This window comes from Phoenix dactylifera, unplaced genomic scaffold (genome assembly GCF_009389715.1).
Source record: "Phoenix dactylifera cultivar Barhee BC4 unplaced genomic scaffold, palm_55x_up_171113_PBpolish2nd_filt_p 000670F, whole genome shotgun sequence".
Lineage (NCBI taxonomy): Eukaryota > Viridiplantae > Streptophyta > Magnoliopsida > Arecales > Arecaceae > Phoenix > Phoenix dactylifera.
The window spans coordinates 118,207-137,203 of NW_024068057.1; the positions used below are offsets into that span (position 1 = coordinate 118,207).

General features: G+C 39.8%; 1 protein-coding gene across 1 annotated transcript in view; it reads right to left on the minus strand.

Moving 5' to 3' along the window:
• The window catches only part of LOC120106870 (diacylglycerol kinase 7-like), a 40,497-nt gene extending 22,156 nt beyond the window's left edge, over positions 1 to 18,341 (minus strand). The window contains exons 1-7 of the mRNA XM_039119969.1: positions 17,839 to 18,341; positions 15,623 to 15,745; positions 14,987 to 15,124; positions 14,815 to 14,900; positions 12,384 to 12,477; positions 8,958 to 9,033; positions 7,490 to 7,572 (exon numbers count right to left, since the gene is read on the minus strand). Coding sequence (XP_038975897.1) covers positions 7,490 to 7,572; positions 8,958 to 9,033; positions 12,384 to 12,477; positions 14,815 to 14,900; positions 14,987 to 15,124; positions 15,623 to 15,745; positions 17,839 to 18,204 — 966 coding nt within the window. The 5' untranslated portion in view covers positions 18,205 to 18,341. The remainder of the gene's footprint in view (positions 1 to 7,489; positions 7,573 to 8,957; positions 9,034 to 12,383; positions 12,478 to 14,814; positions 14,901 to 14,986; positions 15,125 to 15,622; positions 15,746 to 17,838) is intronic.
• Positions 18,342 to 18,997: the final 656 nt, after the last annotated feature.

Consider the following 18,997-nt stretch of genomic DNA (forward strand, 5'->3'; position numbering starts at 1 on the left):
TCCTTTGCTGCCGTGGAGGAAGAGGATGAAGGCTCCTCTTGCTGCCGTGGGAAGGAGGAAGAAAGGAAGAGGAGGCGTAGAGAGGAAGAGGAGAGAATTAATCCATAACGTCTCCCTTGCTATCCTTTTATAGATTGGATTTAGGGCTTCTCCTAATCTTATTAGGAGTATGGGACCATAACCCACCCTTGGATTAATGCCAAGTGTCCAATCCTTGTGCTCATAGATGCATGACATGTGTCCACTTAATCAATTGATTAATTCCTAATCACATTAGGACTCCTAATCTCATTAGGAGAATTAATTGATTTGGGAGCATGCATCCAATGACACCATGTGGACTTTAAAGTCCGCATAGTGTGAACACGACTTAAGTCATATTCATCCTACGACGACATGTGGACTTTAAAATCCGCATAAACCCTGGTTTAATCCAATTGACCCAATCATGAATCCAAATCAATTTGGGTCAAACCCAATTTGATTTGGCTCATTAAATCAGCCCAATTGCAATCCAATTGCAATCAATTCCACTTAATTCTTCTTCCATTAACTCAATAACACTTAGTGGGTTAATTCAATCACCAATCATATTGATGATTGATTTCTATTGTGATTCCAAATCACAATTATAATAGTCTGACTAATTAAATCCTCTATATGTGTGACCCCGTAGGTTCTATTCTGACTGGTAGTGAGACATATTGAGATCTCCATCTTAATATCACTGAAACTCCTTTCAGTGGACCGAAACAATTTCAGTTCTACTCTTAGGGTTCACTGATCACTAAGTGAATGCCTTCGAGTCTCACAATCCACTAGTGACACCTAGCAGTATGTGGTGGCAATCCAGCAGAATGGAATATCTGAACCTCTTGGTGCAGTTAGCGTATGATACAGTCCCTCTATCATGGATCCCGACGTGACGAAGGTTATGGATATCTCGTCAAACCCCATCGTCCGTCATATGATAAATTTATTCGACTTCCAGTTCGAGATAAGAAAAACTATTTTTCCAAAATACTTGACCAGGAATTTATCGAACTCAGTCTCATAAATCTCATAGGATCACTTCTAATCTATCAAGGTCGATAGATCCCATCTAGATGTAACCCTATTCCAAAATGAACCTACTGTAGCCAATCCGCACTATAAGGACCCGAATGGCTAGGGCCCAAGTTCACATGCTCGTCAAACTACAGCAACCTCACAGTGAATAGCTGAGGCATCGCAGGTCAAAGGACTAGTCATACAACTGCAGCATAAGTAGTCACTAACGAGTGGATAGACATCCATGTGACTACTATCTTTGGTCACACTTAGTACCTTATTTTTTAACAAGTACTTGCATAATCACTCCAGTGTCTCTACATCATGGACTCGAGACTCATCTATCTGACTAAGTGATCTGTGCACTAATCTCAGCGGATCGATCACCGTCCCTCGTGATGGATCCATCGATCAAGAGCATTTAGAAATTAATCCTTAATGACACAAGCCTCAAATTCTCAACTCCTTGAGAATGTTTCATCATCTATTAATTTCTTGGACGATTCATGGACACATACAAACATGAATAAAAAACAAATTGCCCAATCTTATTTATTGATAAGAGTCAAATTACAAGTTTGTGCCCCAGATTACAAATATGCATCAGCCACATTGGCTTCTTGGGCATACTTCTAAGACAAAGTTCAGAAGCAAGATCCGCTATCGTAAAGCCGAGTTGCAGGCCAAACTTTTAAGGCCATAACTTGGTCATACAATATTCGTTTAAGATGATCTTTTTTTAAAAATTAGATAGTTTTTCGAGATCCACTACTTTGGGCCAACCCATTAGAAAGTTGAATTGGACCGAAATTCCATCATTTAAACTTCAGAACGAGCTAGTCAAATTGAAAGTTTTCTTTTCAGATAAGACTTTAACCAAATATAACTCTCTATCCGAAAAGAATCAAGCGGAGCGACGGAAGGTAGAGTTGATGTAGAAGTTGAGATCTACCTTCTTAAAAATTTTAACTTTTTTAGAATATTTTTAAATTTTATTTTTTTAAAAATATTTCTATTAGTTATATTTATTTTAGGATACCTAATCCTATTCGATCTAGAAGAGAAATCCAACCCAAATTGTGAAATAGAACATCTAACTAGCAAGGTCCGCCGTACCGATACCGGTCGGCGTAGCAGTGGCTGCTCGGACCAGTATAGTACCGGTCTGGTCCAATCCGTACCGGTCCCGATTGAATGGCCGAGTTTTGGAGTTTTGTCTCTGTTGGATCTTATTTTGTGAAATTAAGTGAAGTTTGATGTTTTTTTACTGTTTGTTTCATAATTTTTTATGTTTCTATATTTAGGTTTAGGGTTGAAGATAAATGATACATCTTATTACTTTCTCCCGTTCCAAATGATACAAATGATAAAATGATACACATAAAATATCTTCAAATTAAGATACAATCATTTACATACATTTAAAGCACTCTCGAAATTTTAAAATCGGAACAAGTGCCGATGGTTCTCGTAGACATTCAGATCATAAGTATAGTCAGGAGGCAGATCAAGCCAACCAGAAAGAACGCACGCCAGGTTATAAGAACTATCTGATGCTTCGCTCACGCTCTAGGTCTGAGAGGTGTCTTCTGACTATGTAGGAGCCCATCCGAATATGGCGGAAGCAAAATCTGACATGCTATATCTATATTCGTATGTCTGAGGCTGTGGATAATAGGATCCGTATCCGTATGCGAGCTTATTTACAGCTGTATCATGTCTTTCCGAACGATCTCGAGGAGCTCGTCTTCTATATCCAATGATATCCTCACGGACTCTATCAGATAGTCAACCGTGGTCCGTGTCCTGTGTAGCATGCATAAATTGAAACTCACCGGTGAATCGAAGACCACCCTTCGGTCGTGTGTCGTAAGTACCATACTATCCTCCGCTCCCTCCATGGCTAGAAGATTTATCACTACCAGAACCTTCATCGCTGCTGGTCCAAGTCTCCTCGACACTCTCCATTAGGATCCTTTGTTTTTCTTTTCTGCCCCTCTCTGCCTGGCTATGTCGCCCTCCTCTGCTGAGCGTCTCTCGATCAGCTTTTTGAGAGTGTATCGTACCAATCATATGGTGACTGGCTCCCCTGTGCCTGTGGTTGATCAGCTATGAAAGTACGTGGAATATTGCGCTCAGCCCATTGCTCTGGATCGAACCTAGTCTTGGTGGCTATGAAACTGGCTGGTCGTGGAAGCGATCCTGGCTCGTCCAGCTCGGGCTCCTGCTGCTGGCCCACAAGCCAGCTGACCAGTGAATCATCGTCATCATCGGTGAAGGTCCCATAGATCGGATCTACATACTTGAGCTTCACTTCATCCTGAATGCTCTTTAGCCTCAACCGCAGATTGTAGTGCATATAAACAAGGTCGTTGAGGCGCTTTTGTGTCAAACAGTTTCTCTATTTGCTATGGATGAAGGAGAAGGTGGACCAGTTGCGCGGATCTGCCAAAATGCACCCACCATTCAGCTGCAAAAATATTTATGAAAATTACATATATGATCATGCCATATTAGTAACCAAGTAACACCAGGTGAATATCTTTCTGATGTATGGCGTACCTGGATTCATAGTCTGCTTGCTGACGACAGACGCTTGTCCAAAACTGTAACTGCCCTCTCTAAATATTTTGCTCTGTAAAAAAGAAGCGTATTCTACCATATTAATAACTGAAGATGCCGATATACTTATACATGCTGCTAATTACTAAATCATAGTTACCTCTTCAAGACATAGGGTCGCAGCTTCTGGATCATGCTCCATCTTGTAAATGACATTACGCAAGGCCTCCAAAAGTGCATCATCCATACCAATTCCATCTACATTGTACTGAAACCGGAGGTTTAGGTAGTATGCTGCATATGTACGAGACTATCTTAGCATAATTATACAAGTACATCCATCACTATAATTGTCAATGTTCTTGCTTATCTGCTAGATGCAATTTTCTATCCGTTTGCGCTCTTCACCATCACTCAATGATGTTGATGTACGACTGGCCATGAGCTGGATCTGCCTTCATAATCTGAGCCTTTGCCTTGTCCATCATGTGATACACTGGGGGTAGATCTCGCTATCCACGACCCACAAAACTGGTTTGATAGCATTGACTATTGCAGCAGCCCGCTGCTAGAATGACCGTCTCATCACCAAGTCTTCTATCTTGCTCCCTTCAGTGCCGGCATAAGAATACAAACTATCATGCCACTCCTGACTGACAAACATCTGACGTAGGACTTCTTTCTTCTCGAGAATGCTATCAAGTGCAATAAAGTTGGTAGCAAACTGTATGACTCTTGATCTCAGAATCTGTCCTCCTACATACTCTCATCAGTGAAAGGACCCAAGTATGCTTATAAATATACCTGGTGATGCGTTGGGCTGTCTCCACCATTTGCTGCACCCTACAGATCTTTCCAATATCCATCAGCATGAGATTGATATAATGTGTAGCACATAGGGTCCAGAAAATATGTGGCTACCGCTCCATCAAAATCTCTCTGACGGCCTTACATTGCGGCCCATTATCAGTGACGACCTGCACGATATTCTCCTCTCCTACCAGATCAATCACATCCTCCATAAGTTTCAGGATGTACGAGGCGTCGTGCATCTGAGCCAAAGCATCAACCGACTTGTGGAAGATCTTCGCATCACAATATATCAGAAAGTTGATGATGCTCCGCCTAGTCGGACCGATCCAACCATCGCAAATGATGGTTAGTTTATATATGGGCCACTTGCTCTTGTAGGAGTAAATCCATTTCTCTGGCTCCTTATTATTGTCAAGAAGCTCATCGTAGATGTCCTTCGAACCTGAAGAAACTACACTAGGACCAGCAGCTTGTATGGCGAAAATGGCAGACCTGTAGTATGTATTGTCTGCCACATTTGTTGGGATATGGCTGAAGTGGAACCAAGATACAATAGATCGCCACAGTTTTCTTGTTATCCTTCATCGGCATTAAGTCTATCCCCTGCTACTTTGAATCTCTGCTGGAGAGAGCATGCGGATCTACATCATGGATTGTCGCTCCTGGTGGAATTTTTATAGATAACTTCTTTCGGCTACCAAAACCATCCAGTATAAATGCAATCCAACCACATTCTCTGCCGACGCCCTCCCTGACTGAGGCTGTCCTCAAGAACTCTGGATCTTGCCTGGTGCTCCTAGAACCGCTGCCCAACTCGTAGGAAGAGGTCCAAATTGAGCCCTATGCCTGGCGACCTCCTGCTGTCACTGATCATCCCTGCATGGCAGCCTGGATCTCTGCCTCCTCCTCATCTAGCTCCTCAACCTCCTCTGGCTTCCTAAAGTGATAGAAAGGTGGCTCTGCCATTCGGCATTCCACCTCTACCTTCTTCTTGAAAATTCTCTCTTTTGCTTCTCTGACCTCAATGAGATTCTTCCTCATCAGCACACGGATCTCGCTTGGGCAATTCGGGCACGTAGCAACCTCACCGAAATTTCTGGCTAAGTGTTGCTTCAACCTGGTTACCCCTCCTCCCTTGAAAACCTTGTCACAATAGTTGCACTGAAACTGGTATCGTTGCCCGACTCTTCACCCAGAAGACCAGCCAATATCACACTTTGTAAGGTTGGTTTTTCTTGATGGCTCCATTCCTACCATAAATCTACAACATATCAAAAAATTAAGCCAAAATTGAAAATTTTGGCATGATCTTCTTTTTTTTGGCAATTTCTAAACTATTTGTTTTAAGCTACTTATTAACAAAATTAAGGAAATAAGATAGGAGAAAGAAACCACACCTTAAATAGTCTCCGTTGGATTTTTTGGGAAGGACCTCCTCAATTTGCGGGCTATCTCCCAAATCTGCCCTTCTATGGTTACTCCTTAGAGACTCAAAGACTCGCTGGATTTGTGTTGGACTCAGAGACTCCCGTTCGGTTTTTATAGCCGAACGAGAGGAGCTTAAGGCGCATGAAGTTTAATATTTTTTTTCAAATTCTATCGCCGAAACGGCGACAGAAGCGAGCGCGTGGCCGAAAGGCGTGGCCCTTTTGGCGCTTTGACATATAAGACACGGACTGTGGCCGAAAAGGCCACAACCTGTGACCTGTGGCCGAAAAGAAGCCACAGTGCCGCGTTGTAGTCTTTTTGACAACAACACACGCACTGTGGTTTAAGAATCCACAGCGCACGTTGTGGATATTCAAAAAAAAATTAACGTACCGGTGCAAACCGGCCGATCGGTACGCCGGTTCTCGCACGAGAAGCCACTGGAACTAGTTTCCACGCTGATCCGGTACCGGTTCTAGGCCGGACCATTCCGTACGGGCCCAAACCGGCTGGTACAGACCAGTTCGGCAGACCATACTCACTAGTATTATAAATAGGAGCTATGTATTTCAATTTAGGAGGTGTGGAGAATCAAAGAAAGAAAATGGGACTTAAGCCCTACTTTTGCAATTCTTCTATCTTCTTCTAGTTTTTTTTTTGAAAGATTCGAGTTGAGCGGATTGAATTTCCTTCTTCCCGATCGGATTAGCATCCACAACCCACCCACCCATAGATGGCAAGATATAATTGCATCTTCTAACTTAAGCTACTCAACCATTTATCTGAATAATCTTAGGACAAACTCCTTCCACCATTATTATGTTATATTTTTTAAATGAAGTGGCTGGCGTAAATTATGATGCCTATATTTCATTGATATCCAACATAAAATTCAAACCTTTTGCACCAGTTAACTAATTGTTTAGTACTTTGCTCCTCCCAGTTCACTAAATCCTATACATACTCTGCAGTTTTCTCCCTCTCTCTCCAAGTATCCAGCATATAAGCATAACCCCGAACCAATCATTCTTCTCACACATGATGATTTTGGTTATATTTCGATAGCCCACTGACAACACTACTGTTTCCATCTCAACTGCTTGTGATAACTAGAATCATGAACCATAAGATGATCCTGTAATCCTTTTATAACAGACTTGCCTTCTATGTGCAGATTCATCTAAACGATGCCTCACATTATCGCACAAAGAATTTATTTTACTTACCAAACCAGATTTTTTAGGATAAAATTATGTTCCTCCGTAAAGATATTTCGCAAAGGTACATTACCTTAAAGATATAGACTGTATAATTTCTCATAGAGATATGTCTTAGTTCTGTCTCGGACATGAATGAAGAAACTGGCAGCAAAAGGTCAGCTCCCCAGGTGGAGTGGGAGATGGGGGGTTGAAGAGTGGGTGAGGGTGGAGTTAAGATGCCAAAAGAAAGGTTGCTATATAAATAGACACTTTGTAGAGGATAAGAAATTGACAGAAGTGTTTGTTGAAATAAGGAAATTGAAAATATACAAAACAAGGTGCAGCAATTAGATACTAAAGCCAACATGATAGCTATTTGGGCGGCTAGAAAAATAGGGATGTCTATCACAATTAATAACCTAAAGTTCAGCACAGACCTTATTCACAATTGGACCTTGTGCAAGATATGATTTTTTATTACGTGCGTGGTGGAAACCATATGCGATTTGAGCATCCATTCCTGCATTCAACAAAGCCAAAAAAAAAGGGTAAAGATCTGCAAGCACAAAACGATAAAAAACATAATCACAAATTAATAATTAATCATGGAAGCACATCAAATGATGTTAAAATAATTTTAACAATCATGAGGAGTAATATATCCCTTCTTTTCTATTTCTGCTTGTTTTGCATCATCAAGCAGTTCCTTTTTGGATGTTTACTGAGTATAATATTTTAGTAATATATCAGGCAAAATGTGAATAGCAATATACAAGATGAGCTTTGTGGATGCCTATCTTGATTTCCTTTGATTGGCTCTGATACAGCAGATAAAAGTATCATAAACATCCACAACAAGATCACAGCACAACACAGCCCTAGTCCAATTCACATTTCAAATTAAGCATCCCCAGTACATAGAACAACAGTGTAATCATTTTTATTTTTTTCAAGAGATATGGGCTGATGGCATCTAGAAGCAAGATGATTAGCCACATCATCATAGGCAGGGGGAGATGTTGAGGATAAGCTTACCTACATATATTGTTAAGGATGCTAAAAAAAATTGGCAGTATAGTGTTACAAAAAAATAAAGATGAATATCTTAATGTGTAAAAATACACAGTATACCAAGAAACTATCTTGACAACCTGCTCTACATATGCTCATAGACAATCAATAATTGATGGAAATTCAAATGGCAGAATACACAATCAAAGATACAATCATCTATTATTAGAAATAGACTAGTTCAGATAGTTTCAAAAAAATTATATTTTTGAGTTGACTTTGATTTGGTAGGAAATGAATGTGGTCACCTTTTCCTTTAAAATATAATATTGCTAAGTGAAGCTAAAACTTTACAATGATTACTAAATTAATTAACAGCTAGCAGCCTAGCACTGGAGAGATCCCTGTTAGTGATGTGCCAGAGTCAGTGTTGTTAGTGGAAGCAGGGCTCCGCATTTTAGAAGTTAATGCAACAAAAACCAATCTGCAAAATGTGAAATTAAAATCCACCCAATTTGATTTATCCAGATCAATGACCAAAAAAAGCATTGATAAGTGTTGTGAGACATAATCTGAGACGGATGGTACTGATACAGGACAAACTTCGAAAGGAAAAATGATGAAAAAGAATCCAACATCCCAATTAGTTTTCAGTTCCCTTGACACTTGGACAGTATCAGCGCAGAAAGAAGATTGTATCTCATGGCTTAAATGCTATGATTAGCCCACGCATGAGTTCGTGATAGTTTATGGAGTTAAAATGACATAAAAAGATTGTTCATACAAGAATTGCATAAACTTTATCTAAAATTAAATCCATGATGAGAATAATCAACATGAATGATGCAAAATGTTTTGTTAACTAAATATAAAGTAACAATGTATAAAGCATACCAATGCTAAGATAGTTATAGTAGACTCCCTCAAAGCAAGAAATCTTTTCTGGTAATTCTCCATCAATGTCCACATCCTGCAAATATATTAGCACTTTCAACAATGTAATACCATAAACAAACATCTTTCGGTAGAAAAGGCTAAAATAAGTATCATCAGCAATCTAGCATGAAAAACATAGCGTGCTGTATAGATTTTCAATTACAAATGTTTGGCGCTAGCATCAATGCTTTCATACACCCTTTAAGTAACAGAAACGACTTTAACTATTTCTTTTGATAGGTAACAGAGAAATATAACTAAATTGGGACTCATTGATGAGATTAAAGCAAGACAAAAACCCCAATATACTGATAATAAAATAGCAAGAAACCAGATATAAGTTCAATGGTAAAACAAAATCAAGTGCTTAAACAAAACAGGATCCAGGGATATTCTAGTCATTTGCAATGGCAGTCGTTAAAAAGCTCATCCACAGCACTCAGATGGGCAAGAAAGAACTAATCAGAGGTAACGTACTTCAGATCCTCTCCAATTTGCAACTGAACTGGAGAGCTCCAATACTAGATGTTGACCATCCATGTATCGTGCAACAACCATGATTATGTGAGTCCAGGGACAGAAAAAAACATGCAACCAGGCCCCACTTACAGCTTGTTGCACAGTACACAGATGGTCTTTGATTGAGAACTGGACCTCTCCACAGCTCAGCTGCAAACTGGAGAGTATCCCAACACTCACAACCCCAGATTAACCAACCACATCTGAATTAGTAAGACTTGTTAACTATAGTTGTTGTGGTAACGAAGATTGAGAAAAGCATGCATTGGGTTGCCCTTTACATCTTTGACTCTTCTTTTTTTCAGTGGGCACATCTTGAACTCTTTTCAGTCTCAAAATGGTATGCAACCATAAACATAATATAAAGAAATTAAAAAAGATCATGTTTATACTAGGTAGAATATGCCTAATGGTGGAAGGTCACATTTTTGTCACTACCCTGGAGGAAAAGATCATACATCTCCTACCAAATTCTGCAAATCCTAATGCATCAAAGCCCTGATATTTGGGCCAGAGTAAAGACTCCGAATCTGTTGACAGACCCTCCAATCACACAGAAACCCCTTCTCTTGTTTAAAATTTGAGTGATGTGTCAGGGTCGTTCTATCATATAACATCTATAAATATGCTTCAGTATTTTTGGCTGAAGATTTAACAGTAAGCCTAGTCATGAAATCCCTTTTTTAAGAAAAGGAGGGGGGGTGGTTAAAGACATAGACTAATGGGTAAAGAGTCCAGTTCTTCCATCCATCTAGAATGGTTGTGTTTTGAAATCAGATTTATTGAAGCCATATATGTTGCAATGGTCCTAATCAAGGTATGTTGAACCGATTGGTTCAGCCTATACCGAACCGGTGCCGACAGGCACCGGTACGGTACAGCATAAAAACGGTTCCGAACCAAACTGGGTCGGAACCGATTGGTTCCGTTTGGGTCGGAACCGATTGATTCCGTACTTGTACCGATGCACCGGTCACAGAGTGGCATTAGCATTTAACGCGTCCGCGGACGCGCATCGACGTGTGGTTTTTTTTTTGGAATTGCGCGTGGACGCGCGAGCGGAGAATTGCGCGCCTGCGCGCAATTTTCCGCATCGAAACCGCATCCACTAACGCGCAAGGACGCGTTGTTTTTCCATTTTGTTTGCTTTTTTTTTTTGACACCCGCGCGTGCGCGAACGCCCATCTCCGGTTCGGTACCGGTTCCAACCGATACCGTACCGGTGCTCACCGGTACATCGGTACGATCGGTCCGGCAAACCTTGGTCCTAATACTGACACCAATTCTTGGAAGCTATATCCGGCTTCTAGTGTTTCCAATATTAGTTGAAATGAATTTGCACGATGTCTAATTGGAACGACTTATCATTGCAAAAACATTTTCTGATAACTTGGCAGCTCTAGATTAAAATATGTCAAGAATTTCTCCTTGGTTTTGTGAAATTGATAAAGTTTATAATTCGAATTGAAACTTCATGGAAACAAGTAATCAAGTGGGAAAAATACATGGAAAACCACAGGAAGACCATATCAAATCCTCTAAATACAAGTCTGCATTAGTTTCTCATTATTCACTCAATATTGTTTTTAAGTAACAGAATGAACTTCAGGCCCCTGAGCATTTTCATTGACACTTCCCGTTTATTAGCCAAGTCAATCTCCCAAATGTATTTCCTGGATACACTAAGCTGGATGAAGCATGCAGTTCCAGGTACTTATGGTCGATGATACAATAATACAAGAAACTAATAATAGATATATAGTTTTAAGTAATTGAAAAAGGTCCTACAAAATGTATTGTACGAAATCATTATATCACTTATCAAAGAGTTAAAAAGCTAGCATGTTCTAGTTTTTTCGCACATATAAGAAATAAAACTTTGCTTCAGACCATTGATACATCATACATCTTTTTCACATTCTTGATTCAGTGATTTATCCATTGAATAGGTTCTACCACCCAGGGCTGCATTTGGTTGCAGAATAAGTTACACAGAGTCAAATGAGTTAATTTACTCCAGTCCCACTTTACCCCATAATAAACTACTCAACCCTGCACGGTGGAATAGTTTACCCTGAATTTAGTGGAAAAACTAGCCCTACCTCTGCCAACTTTTCAGAAGCATACTTTACCCCCGAAAAATTGGTTACTTTTCTAACATTTGGTGAGTTAAAGTGGAATAAGGGAGTAAAAGGGCCTTCCAAAAAAATCCATTTAACCCTCCTTTAAACCACAACTGAATGCAGCCTTGAGGCATTAAATTTCAGATGTCTCAAAGTGATGGATTATCTATAGGTCCAAAGAGATTATCAATTTATGGCATCTTATTCCAATGTTAAAGGAAACTAACTTTACTTCAAGGATTAGAGTTATATATTATGTAAAAAAGGAAAGTGGATTATGTAAGGACATGCCAGAGTTAATAGGGCTGTAAGGACATGCCAGAACAAAGCGGATCAGAGCACATTGAAAATCTTGAAATTGAAAAGCAAGGCAGAAGCCATGATGTTAGGATTAACAGTTTCATCATTGCCAAGACATTTTGATCAAATGAAGAACAGTAAATAGCAATGCATGCATCATCTATTTACTTTTCAAATGCATTTTTGTTGCATTTCCTGTGTAAAAAAGAACGTGGATATGGAAGTATAAGAAAAGAATAGTTAAGTTGAAAGTGTAAATTCATGATGTTTTGAAAATTAGCAGCACATGCAGCAGAACTGGGTGTCATAGTGCATGAGGCTCCCACCTCTATAGGTTTTGGGGAGGGTCAGATGTACGCAACCTTAACCCCACATATAGAAAGGCTGTTTCTATAACACATGCAGTAGAACTGAAATTAAAAATAATAGCCAGAATCCCAACCTGGTTCTGACCAAATGCATATTTTTCCATTGGTCTGAGAGAATGTGGCAGTTCAATTGATTGTCCATCTGGCGTCACAACCACAACATGCCAACTGCAAGTCAATTGCGACTTTTCATCTTAGGTTCTTCTAGTAGAAGATCATAAGCAGAACTCTTTAATCTGCTAATTTAAACAGAAATTTCCACATAGATAGTTATTGGTATTGTTAATTGCATATAATTAGGATATCACTGCAGGTTTATTAAAAATAATATGCTACCAAGCAAGAAATTACAGAAAGGTTGTTAGTTGCCAGGAACTTAGTGAGGATTGAGAATGAAGATCACAACCTTGTCTCCTGACTTTCCCCAACAATAGTTATGAAAGCTGAGGTCAGATGGTTAGCAGACGTATTAAAAAGAGTGTTTCCTAAGAAAAAGCATTTGGAGAGTCACATTGTGTACATGGATGACTTACGGTAAATAAGAAAAGTTCAATTATGAATAATGACGTAGGATCTAAAACCGGAAAGTCATGACATCAAGGAGATAATCATGGTGTAGCATCCAACAAATATCATTGAGAACAAAAGGGAATCTTGCCAATATGACACAGAAAAAAAAAAAGAATCATCTGACAATTACAAATGGTAACTATACTGACAATAATGAATGGCAAGCATGCTGGAAAGGTGTCCGTGAATGTAAAGTGATATGGAGTAACATGTTATAAGGGAGATGAGTACTCCCTGATATGATATGAATCAAGAAACAGAAAGTTATGTGTTACACTTGGTGGTCTTAATCTCATTCATCTGTTACGTAAATATCAATTAAGCATGATTTGGAGCTTCATTTTGGAGGGAGTCAGACTAGTCCATCTAGGCATTTAGGTATATCATAAGAGTAGGCAGCAGTCATGCTCACATTCCTCCAACAATAAATATATGATGTTAGTGACCTCCAGCATGGGAGTCCAAAAGATCCTACATGAAGAACTTACAAATCTTGCAATCTAGGAACAGTCTATTTATGACAAGTGACAATCAACATTTCTACTATTATAATGCAAACTCACAGGAGGTGGGTCCATGCATTTCTGCTCCCTTATTTCCAATTCCATTTTCTGGCGTTCAAAAGAAATGGTGCAAGAGTAAAAAGTGCGCATCCTTCACCATCTATTTGGCCTTTCCATTGATAAATAAAACCTTCCTTGTTTACTTAAAAATGACTTTAAAAAGAGAAAAAAAATATGAGGTCCAAGGTTTTATATGGTAACCCATATCGTCTAGCACCGAGCACACGATTCCGACCCAACATAGTATTGGTACGCTATTGAGGCTCGATATGTTATTGTATCGACACATGGTACAACTGATGTCCTGCCTTCAGCAGCGTACCATGTGTCGGGGAGTGTACCACACCAACCTGCATCCATAAGCTACTAATACGAGGCCTAGTACTGACACTGAAAACTTTGACGAGGTCAAAATCTACTCCTATAAAATCTTGACTAATGAGATCATGGCCATCTATCAAATACCCCCTTCCTTTGGAGCAAAATACATGCATCACACATGAAAAGGTCATACGTAAGAATGGCATTACTTCACTGGCTCATTGAGTATTTAAGATTTGAAGGTTCACTTTTCTGAAACTTTCAGGAAAATGTTCCCTCAACCTGCAAATTAGTACGCAATCTAGATGCCCATTGGCAAAATAGAAGCTGACTAAAGTTTTCACAATATAATTGAAATTAATAAAAGAATGAAAAGAGTAGAAATGTAGAATGAAGTGATGCTCAAAATAATTGTTCTTTATCATACAAACTAAAATGCAGACAACCACACCCTCACTTAAGGCAATCAACCTATCAACATTCATAGAGCGGGTGGTTAGTGATGGAACAAATATTGGTTAAGGGTGTGCAAATAATAATCCTAGTATTTACAAAATCTAGGAAAAAGTGCAAAAGAAATAATATGTTGGGTAAGTACATGCTAGACCAGACTAACATGAATAATATGTGCACAGAACCAGCAATTCCTGCTAAACCATGCATCCAAGACAAAAGCTACTATGCAACATCCCTCTAGCATGCAGCAATTTGCTCATGAGACATTACCATGGATCCATATTGGATATTAATAAGCACAGATTTTCACTTGAAGAAATATACCTTTTTTGTAATGGATCAGATTTTCATATTTTATTTCCACATTATGAATTGAGAGGGCACCTAAAACTTGGATAGATGGCAAAATGGAGACTCTTCCTGGTTGTCTAAAATCTTGGGGACAAAGTAATGCAGCATTTGGCAGTCTACGCATATGTTGTAGTCATTTACTATCTAATAATCTCAATATAGCCATGAGACAATTACCTTTGTGCAGATTCTACAAAAGAGTTAAACGAAGCTAGGTTTATCTTCAAATAAAGATAACTCTTACCTATCAAGGCGGCAAATGGGACCAGTGACTGCCTTGTAGAGAGTACTTTTAACTGCTGATCGCCATGCAAATGGAAATGAACCACCCTAAAGATATATTATATAAATTAACGGCATCTCACTGACATTTCAAAAGTCAAACCAAATAGGCAGCAAAAGAAACAGCTTCTTACCCAATCAAAACTTCTTGAAAGATCATTGCCAGTTCCAAGTGGAATGATACCGGTTGGAGGAACTGGTTTTCTTCTGTTCACAAAAAGTTCTGCAAGAGTTCCTAATACCCAACCGACTGTACCATCACCTCCTGCAACCTGCCAAGCAGAACCCATGAACTCAGAACTCACACACATCCTAATATGGAAAGCATCATAAGGTTGTATAGTAAGAAGCAGCCTACAACTAGAAAATAGTATGAATTAATGACTACCACATACCACTAATGAAGATCAGCAATAAAACAAATGACTCATGCAAGTTTCGCAATCTCGGTGCTAGATCCAGTATCATACCATCTTGGTACAATGTCAATATGCCTGATATGGGGGTCAATTTGGCATACCAATATTTGGTGTGTCCCCTATACCATGTACCAATTCGGTACCTATATGGTATAGTATGCCCGATCCGCATGGTACGGACCGGTACGACATACTATAGGTTCATATTCTTGTGATAAGGAAATAGAAAAAGTCCAAAAACATGCAATATGTCATTTTCTTGCACATGCTGCCAAATATATGCATGCAATAGTTTTTGGCTAACAAAAACAGCATCAAAAACTGACTATTTCCTAATCCACGATAACATACTATAACCCTTAGCCTTCCACGGTTGGTCTTTGCACGACCGTCACCAAGATCAGCCAACTTCTCCAAGCAAGTCAGGCCATATTGAACAAAGTCAGAAGGCTTCACAGCTGAAAGATCAAAAACCTGCATCATAGATAATAAGAAGTCCATTGTAAGTTAACATTCTAACAGTAGTTCCTTAGAGCATAAAAACAAAGATCCAGAAGGACAGTCTTCTGTAACAAAATGCAAGTTGGGATATACTGGATGGTCATAGAACCATTAGATATTATTAATTCCACAAATTATGTTAATGATTAAGTAAAACAAATTAAAAGGCTACAATGGCCATAATCCAAGGCACATAATTCTTAAAGTTTTGCTCTGAATATGTTTGAAAGTTTGCTTCAAGGCAGCAGTGAGCTTCCTGTTCTGCTTCAATATAACATCCAGCCTTCTTAGTCCACATCCATAACTTATTGCACAGTTAAACTGTGATGTCCCAGCAATTCGCACTTATGCTGTTATTCGAATACATATCACAACAATTCTCTAATTGGTTTCACACTTTCACATCTACTAGAAAAATGATAAATAAATTATTGCAATCCATGCTCGCGATTAGTTATAGGAGATTCATTTAAGCATGTGTATTAATGCCATGCTCTTGCTACCAAGCTCCAAGGAACAAAAATAGTGAACCGTTAGGTTCTACATGTGCACCAAGCTCCCTGCACAGTGTTAAGCATAAGGGTAACTGCCTCAAGTATGCCTCAAGTGCACCTCTTCTTCACCTTTTTCTTTTAATTTAGCAGTTCACTTACCGACACTTCCAAAGTTTAGTTCAGAACTCATCCTTGTCTTTTATATTCCTACCTTCTGTTAGGCATTCCTCAACCAATTCATCTAGCTTTTCTCAATTAAGGTCTCGCCTCTTCTTAGAGAGCCCCATCCTCATATTTAACCGTTAATTCTTGTAACAACCTTGTGATTCAATTATAATCTTGATTCAGAATTCTAGGCATGCTCATGAACCCTTTAATCTTAGAAGATAAATATGTGATACTTAAATAGGTGATACTTCTTATTTCATTTCTATTTTCCAAAATCATGTGTGGACAGTTTTCAAGAAAAGGAGCTGAGAGAAAAAACTGCCACTCGTTGCTTTATTAAGATGAAACAATGCAAAGAAGATGCAAGAAAAGAAACCAAAATCAATAAGGTCGATCATCCTTTCCAGAAACAAGAAACCAGTTTATTTCCTCCGGTAAACTGTTCTTTATCCTTTTTTTTTACAATAACTGTTCTTGATCCTTTAACAATATAACTTTTTCCTTGAAAGAAGCTAACTCTCTCAACAAAAGATACATTACAATTTCTGGAAATCATTATGATAAATGTAGGCAGAAAAAAAAAGTTATGAGATGAAATATAAACCTCTCTAAGAGGCAAGATTTGTAATTTAACACTCAATTTCTTCCCAAAGTTCACTTTCTGGATCGAAAAGAGGGGAGGGGTCCATATAAAATCTCGGCTACTGACCAAGGCACTGGAATATGCTCATTCATCTTTAGAAAAGATGCACCAAAGCATTACTTAGAAACACTTTAGAAACTCAAGAATACTAACAACAGTAGAAATGATGGCCTAACTCAGCCATGAAATTTTCATCAAGAAATCCCTCCATGGATTCCGTAACCAAAAAAATTCAAGAAACATTGAGGCGCTCCAAAACACAGACAAAACAAAAGATACGCATAGCAAAAACCTATCCTATAAAAATATGTGCATGCGCAATCTAAAACTGGTGCCTCATCTCCACAGTTCTTTACAGTACATGTTTGGCCTTGAAGATCACAAATTTATCTCAAATTTTGAAAATTTACATAAAATTTAAGCAAAGAAAATAACATTAAATTAAACAATAGTCATGTTTTGAGAATAAGAAAAAAATAGTCTTTGGAGAAGCAAGGTTTAGATTTCAAAATTTATCACTCAGTTTCTTTGTGTTCTCTCCTTGCAGTTTACCTTCTCGATTCAAAAAAAAAAAAAAAACCGTGTCAAATTCAAGCCACTGACCCAGGCATTACCGAAACCATTTACTTAAAAGATCAGAAACTCAAGAGGAGCGCTAAAAGCATAAGAATAATATCCTAACTTAGCCATGAAATCGCATCCATGGATCCGAAACTCGAATCTTTCAAGAAACATTACAAGAGGGGGAAGGGTTTCTTGACCTGGTCCTCGGTCATGAGCTTTTGAAGCCAGACCTTGACGGCCTGGCCATGGCGTCCCCCGCTGCGGGAGTTCACGAAAACCACGATAGGCGCCTCCGGCGCCGCCTGCTCGTCGTCGTTCCGGTTCTTTACCGACGCCGCCGCCAACAAGCCGACGTCCCAGTTCTTGACCCGGACAGACACCGCCATGGCCACCCGCAGATACTCCGGCATCAAGATCATCCGCCTCAGCTCCTCCTTGTCGATCCTCATCCCCGCCGGCCCGCAGCCCCTGATCGAGTCCCAGATCGCCGACCTCGCCGCCACTACGTTCCCCCCCGCCCCCGCAAACGGCGGCTCCGCCTCCACCACCGCAGATCCCGACATCTCTCCGTCTCCGCCTCTCTTCCTCTCTCTTTCACTTCCCTCGCTGGGGCGAAGCAAGAGCCAGGAAACGAGGGGGAACGAACTGATTCTAATGCATAGTGCTACAATAATAAATTTTTACTTTTTTATTATTTTCTTCTATACTGAATTTTGACTATTTTTAACAAATAATAATTCGGAGTAGGGGCGACGCGCCGGAGGCCCAGCCTTTCTTCCACGGGCGGGGAGATCGCTTTTAATGGGGTAGTTCTATATACACCCACCCTATTGCTCAGGACACCCCCCAAAAACCAAAAAAAAATACCCAAACTAACCTTTAGTGTAATTACCATATTGCCCTTGAAATTTTCTCATACACCCCCCTTCCTCCTCCTCCGTTTCGTTTTGAAAAGAAAAAAAAAAACACCCCTCAAACCCCCCTTAAACCCCTCCTCCCCCGTTCCCCCTTCTCCCTCTCGTCGCCGGCATTCTCCCGATCTCCGACCACCTCGCCGGCTTCTCCCGGAACCACCTCGCCGGCTTCTCCCGAAATTTTTTTTTTTCACGGTTCGTGCTCCGTTCGGCACTGGATCGCCGAACAAAAGGCTTCTGTTCGGCTGAACAGTGCCGAACAGAAGCCTTCTGTTCGGCAACCCTCAACCGAACAGATCTGTTCGGCTGCACAGTGCCGAACAGAAGGCTTCTGTCCGGCACTGTTCAGCCGAACAGAAGCCTTTTGTTCGGCGATCCAGTGCCGAACGGAGCACGAACCGTGAAAAAAAAAATTTCGGGAGAAGCCGACGAGGTGGTTCCG